The 6,554-nt window shown below is 38.5% G+C and overlaps 1 protein-coding gene and 1 long non-coding RNA gene across 2 annotated transcripts; both read right to left on the reverse strand.

Moving 5' to 3' along the window:
- Positions 1 to 319: 319 nt before the first annotated feature.
- On the reverse strand, positions 320 to 1,291 carry LOC143412951 (uncharacterized). Its single transcript, XR_013093471.1, has 2 exons — positions 1,241 to 1,291; positions 320 to 636 (listed from the first exon to the last, which is right to left on the reverse strand). It is a non-coding gene; the product is annotated as an uncharacterized LOC143412951 (long non-coding RNA).
- A 146-nt stretch (positions 1,292 to 1,437) lies between these two features.
- On the reverse strand, positions 1,438 to 4,908 carry LOC101465460 (beta-1,3-galactosyltransferase 1). The gene is made up of 2 exons (XM_004551384.3): positions 4,732 to 4,908; positions 1,438 to 4,433 (listed from the first exon to the last, which is right to left on the reverse strand). The coding sequence occupies exon 2, from the start codon at positions 4,424 to 4,426 to the stop codon at positions 3,305 to 3,307; it is 1,122 nt and encodes a 373-aa protein (XP_004551441.2). The 5' UTR covers positions 4,427 to 4,433; positions 4,732 to 4,908; the 3' UTR covers positions 1,438 to 3,304.
- Positions 4,909 to 6,554: the final 1,646 nt, after the last annotated feature.

The raw sequence follows: 6,554 nt of genomic DNA on the forward strand, positions 1-6,554 counted from the left end.
CCATCAATCAACGGCAGGACTTTTTTGAGCAGTTTTGTAGGAGTGGGGTCTAAATCATTCTAAGTCCACAAATCTGTTGCACGGCAAAGGATGAAAGTAGAAGAGTCTGGAAATCTGTGCTGTGTTGATTACGCATGCAAACTGGTAAATGAAAGAACAAGAAGTACTGGTTATCTAATCAAGTTAAGTCAATGTTGTAATCTCGGGTTTTACCCCATGGAAGCAGTGTTGGCTCATTGTAAAAATGCCTTCCCTAACGTTTTGGTGAAATGTGTTATATATTTATCCAATAAAAAATATACTCAGGAGAAAAGCAGAGTTCAGTGAAACAGAGTTTACTGAGTTGACTGTTTTACTACAGGGAGTAGAATCTTTTCTTCCATTGGCCCAGGGTTACAATGACCCATTTGGCAAAATACAAGCAGACAAAGACAAAGACAAAAACAAAGAAATGGCCTTACAGAAAGAGGGGAAAGAAAGAAAAGTCCACAAAGCAGAGTGTGGTGACCGGGTGTGGCTTGCGGCTCAACTGCAGGGGAGAGGTGAAGCAGAGGGTTCAGGGTTGGAGTCAGGAGAGTCTGGCTGCCACAGCTGCAAGTCATCACTTCCAATTTGATCTTAATAGAATGGTGGGACCTGTGACGTTGAGCAAAAAAAGGAAGGAGAGCAGAGGAGATGGATGAAAAATCTGTGTGTGAAACACTGTGAAAACTGTCTGTACATAGTTGACCTGTAAGTTCGAAGCAGTGTCGTGGTCCCCCAATAACCACTGATACATAATGAAGCAGAGAGAAAAGGCCTGGCTCCATGGTGAGCCCCTACAATGATTAAATGTTCCCTTGATCTTTCTCTCATCTCTAAAACGCTTTGCCGGGCCCCTTACACAGGACCATTTTCCCTTGGGAGACCCTACGAAGGAGCAAATCTTCTGTTTTTATTTTAAAAGTTAAATTTAACACGCATGTACATTACAGAATACCATTCCCATTCCCCCAACTTAGTTTGCTGGAAGCTGATAATCAAAAGTACAAGGTCCTTGTCAGTGGTTGTGAAAACTTGTATTAACTTAACTGTATCCTGCTGTGTGCTACATATGAGAAAATACACCTCCGTGTATTTTTCTGAGCCAATTCTCACAGCTGTTTCTGGATTTCATCTGTGGAAATGTCTAAGGAGAACAAGCTAACCACAACTGTAATATTGTATGACCTGCTGCAACTAAGTTACAAGGTTAACTTACTGTGGGTGTCTGTAGATAACATTGCCATATTAATCAATTAAGTCTTGTTCTATTTAAAATGAAAAGAGATATTTTTAACAGCTGTTGGCAAATTTTACAAAAACATAACTGAGTTCCAGATGAAAGGTAAGTGGATGATCAAAGAGCCATGAAAGTACACACATACATGTAAAAAAAAAAAACACATAACAGACACATTTCCTAAAACTTAGCTGTATCAGCTATTTATTGCACACACAAATCAGTCGACATACAGGTTCAACTCGTTCCATTTCATCCCGTTGTTTAATTGTGGCGTACAAAATAGCCACAAAGTGTCTGCATTTAACCTTTCTAAGATTTTCACTGTTACACACTTCACATGTCAGAATTGTAAATGTAAATAAGAAGATCTATTCAGTACCTTCATGTACAGCTTTACTTTAAAATACATTAAGCAGTTATTGGTCACGCATGCATAATGTAGACAGATATTCAGAAGAGCCTAATGTAATAGTCAGCAGTTGTAAATATTTGTCTAACTCAGGGGTGGGCAACTCCAGGCCTCGAGGGCCGGTGTTCCTGCAGGTTTTAGATTTGTCCTTGAACCAAGACAGCTGATTTAAATGGCTAAATTAGCTCCTCAACATGTCCTGCAGTTCTCCAGAGGCCTGGTAATGAACTAATGATGTGATTCAGGTGTGTTGACCCAAGGTGAGATCTAAAACCTGCAGGACACCGGCCCTCGAGGCCTGGAACTAAGTGGTAATAACAGAAAAAAACCCTGTTTTCATAGAAGTTACTTTAAACTAATATTGCCCTGTAACCTTTAAAAATAATAATAATAATAAAACCATATTTACACATGGAATGTATTCATAATGTACCTGTTAAAGTTATATTCTAATTATATATTATAATTCAATAAAAATACTTTTGACAAAAAAAATTGTATTTACTGTACAGAACCACAAGCGGTCTTTAGCCCAGGTGCAAAAAACATTTCAAAACATCCAAGGTAAGTGTAGGCAGCAGTCGTTTTTTAATGTTTTATCCTATTCGTATCACTAAATATCCAAAAGTTTATAAAAATGTAAGTGGAATTTCTGACAGTTTATTTATTAAACATAAAACAAAACCTTTAAAACAAAAACTCTAGATATGTCAGTGGTGACCTGGTTGATATTAGCCTGTCTTTTAGTGCAAGAAACATTCAGACAGGCGTTAAAAAAAGGGGATTTTTGGAAGACATCACTTCCTCTATATATACAGTATGGTAAGTAAAGATGAGGCCTAGAACATGAACAGAAGGAGTAAAGCAAGAAGAACATCCTTCAAGCCTTAAACTATTTTCTACACACATCAACAGAAATCTCATGTTTGAAATAATTTTCTACACTAAAGTTTAAAAAGTAATTAAAAATTAGGGCCACAGGGATAAATATATTTCACTCCCTATGTTATGTATATTTCCATAATTGATGCATGGGTACCGTTTGATAGGACATATGCAACAGACGTCAAAGGTAGAGGTTGTTTATAATGTTATTCATGCACCTTGGAAAATTCTCAACTTCTTAATCGCAGTGAGAAATAAATTCTATCATACACTGACCTGTTGCAAAATATCCATTTAATACACTGTAAGGTCAATATGCTTAAGGATATCTGTTTCTGTGTACCTTGCATTTCCCAGAAACTGTGAACACAGAGAGGACTGTAACTTGAGAACACAGTCAGGGATCATGTTTTGTAGTGTTAAGAACGGGTGTGACTGCACGTTTTGTAGTGTTAAGAACGGGTGTGACTGCACGTTTTCACTTTGACAGTTTTTAAACTTAATTAACAAAGACTCAGATATGTAAAATGTCACTCTTTAAATAATAAACTACATAAACTGTGTAGTTTAAATATACAGTGGAACAATACTAGTTCAGTTTCAATAAAATTTGAGATTAGGGGATTTTACATGAGTATCATAATAGCCTATATGTGAATATAAAAATACATATTTTTTTAAAGAGTCATGGAAAGTCTGCCCTGTTGTTTCATGTTGCATTTTTATTTTATTTTTTCAGTTTATGGTTAGCAGTATGGGCCTGGGTTTTTAAAGTCATTCCAAATCTGCTCACGGTTAGTGTTTGGATCAGTTGTGGTGGCTACTATCCTGGAGAAGGCACATCGATTATATGGCAAAGGAAATACATGGAAGTAATACCAGTTTGGGGAGTCAGTGCGAGGAATGCCCAGGTGCTGCATTAACAACCCTAAATACACATCCTCAATGTAAACTGCTTTAACATGTCTGGATGCCTCAACGAGCTTTTTTGGGAGGTCTAAAGACAAAATGTAGCCCAGGCCCAGAGCATAGCGGGGGTACTGTGGTGGAGCATAAATGTCATGAGGTAGGTACCACTTAGAGCTTGGATCTCGCAGTACTGTACCGCCACTTGCCACAAGCCCAGTCATATAGTTTGCTTTTTGAGCATTCAAGAGCATACTGACAAGATTATGTACATTCAGAAACATGTCTGAATCAATCTTCATAGCATAAGAGGGGCTGGAGCAGTGTGCAGTTAGCCACTCCAGCATCACCATGGTCTTAATGGTGAGATTCTTGTAGCAGTCCACAAAGTTGCTCTGGATCAGGTCGTGATGCTCTTTGCTCTCCTGAAGTACTTGCTGTTGGACCTGCTCCACCTCCTCCCCGGTGTGCAGCCCCAGTAAAAAGAACAGCCTCACCACTTTGTCCTGGACAAGACTTTCACTCCCCCAGGTTTTGCGGATGATGTCACGGTGTTGCCTATTGTTTGGGGCCACAGGAACGATCAGAACCACAAATGGGTTCTCCTGTTCACATTTCTGTGGCTCATTTATGATGTACTGGTAGTCATGGGGGTATTCAACTAAATATGGTCCAGGAGACACGTAAGGAACAGGTGTTGGTGGTACAGTTGTATTTTGAGAAGTGGAGTTGTCATTAGTTGTAGTGTTTAGTGAGGATATGTTTAGTCTCTGACCACTGAAGAAATTCAACAAATTTGCTGATTGATTTTGCATCCACTTTTTTGGGTTTTCATCTGGTATTATTGTATTTCTGTTGTAAATCAGGAACAGACCTGCAAATACCAGAATAAAGACGAAATACTTGTTCCGGGAAAACTTGCACCACCTCCCATCCTCTGCTGGTTTCACACCTTCCACCATTTCTTGGCTAAGAGGAGAGATAAGGTATTGAGATATCTTTCTGTCAGTGGTTTTGCTTTCAAACAAATCAATTCATCCAATTATTAAATGCAAGTTATTAGAGTGCCATTACCTCACACGGGCTGTTTTATCAGTTTAATGATCCCTCAGGATCCCTCAGAATCATTAAATGGATAAAACCTTAAAGTAATATTTTAGCTTCATATTTATTCAAATTTTCTATAGAAATATCTCTCAACTAGTGACCGTTTGCTTTCCTACTCCCTTATTTGAGAGACAAAAATGCATTTAAAAAGGTTACATACCTTCATTGGATGTTAACATTCAGTTTTCTAAAAATGTAAGCTTTTCCCCTTGTCCAGTTATACAAAGAAAAAACTGAGGAGATGTTGTTTCGCTGAAAAATTCATGTCAACGCTGGCATTTTGTTTCACAGGGACAGACTAGAGCAGACACCAAGCAGTGTTAAAGCTTTCCAGGGATTAACAGCCCATCCTATGACTGTTCTAAGGCTGAGCGAGTAACCATGGCATTGTGTGACGTCTCTTACCTGTGAGGCAGCCACACCTTTTTTTTCTCCACACCTTTGTTTTGCCTGCGAAAGACTCCTAACCGTCCTAAGGCTTCGTGAATACCTGTTTGCCTTTTCTGATCTTGAGTGTAACTAAATTACACATGTGTACAAAAAAAATATATTTCCAATTTTGTGATACATATAAATATCAACTTTTTTGACTGAAAGTTGCTGTAGGGTGCTCACATTAATTGTCTATTTATTTAACTTTTGACCAGCTTGGAAGGCTCTTGCGTAACACCAATACACACCTGTATGATTACTGGTTCGAGGAACAAGATCCTTTATCTAAGTATTATATTAAGTAGTTAAGAGCAACATTAAGTATTACACTGCTCCATGTCAGTTTGTAAACAGCCATTTAACAGACAGTCTAGGTATCACAATGTTATGGCATAATGTGAATGTATCACTGTATAATCCACATTATTATCTGTAGCTAAAATGTATTGATGACTTCTAAACAACTCATATGCAGGAACGTTGTTGAGAGTTAATAGACATACACACTGTTCTGAAGACAGAAACTGGTCTGTTCACAAAGCATTATTCATTTGCTTTGTTGACGTTGTATAACGAGAAATGCCAGTTTGCGGGTATTTCCTACTTTCATTGTCTACTTCTGCTAATGCAAATGTACAGCAATAGTTCACTACCTAAAACTTCCTGTCTGCAGGAATGTGGGAGTGAACCAGGATGAGGTCAAACAAACAATAGCTCGATAGCTCTCAACAGCTGCCTCAGGCATATGCCTCTGCTGTACGAAACTAGATAACATGTAAAGGAGAGGCAAGCCAGTGTGTGTGTGTGTGTGTGCGTAAGAAGAGATAGTCAGACAGTGAAGCTGCACCCAATGGAGTAGAAGAAGAGCGCCAAGAGGTTAGGATCAACCTGTGCGCCAATACAGGGGGCTTAAATCTAAACTATGGCCCTCCCCAATGGTTTTTTGACCAATCAGAGAGAAGCACATTCTTGTTTATATATTTTTTTACTGCCAAATTAGGGCTACGTGTCTTCCGGAAATTGGCTACAGCAAACTCCTGCAGACTGTGTTTTTTTTAATGGGAAAGAAATCCATATACATAATTTTTTTTAACTGCTTGAGGCAGTAAATGAGTGAAAATTTGGATTGGGACTGAGACCCTCTCTTGCCTTAGATAAAAAGAACCCCAACAGTGTGTAAACTTATCAGCTGTTTGGGCTGCATTTTTTGGGGGTTAATGTGACTGAGGAAACAGAAGCAACCTCATGCTCCCTTCCAGAAAATAGGACATTAGAACACTACCAAAAAATGCCCTCTAGAGTACTGTGTGAATTTTATAAATGTAGGGTTTTCCTACTTGATTTTCATTTTTTGTTGTTTCTTTTGAAACTGACAATTTGTTTCAAGGAGACGAGTACATGCTTACACAGTCACCCCAAGATAAAAGGAGAGATATTCTGATGTCGCAGTCATGAATGCAACTCTGCGCTGAAACCTGTTTCTATGACTGAGCGGACATAACAACATCATTCCACCAAGCTGAAATTACTTCTGAATACTTTTAAGTTAAA

This window comes from Maylandia zebra, linkage group LG16 (assembly GCF_041146795.1).
Source record: "Maylandia zebra isolate NMK-2024a linkage group LG16, Mzebra_GT3a, whole genome shotgun sequence".
NCBI classification, from domain to species: domain Eukaryota; kingdom Metazoa; phylum Chordata; class Actinopteri; order Cichliformes; family Cichlidae; genus Maylandia; species Maylandia zebra.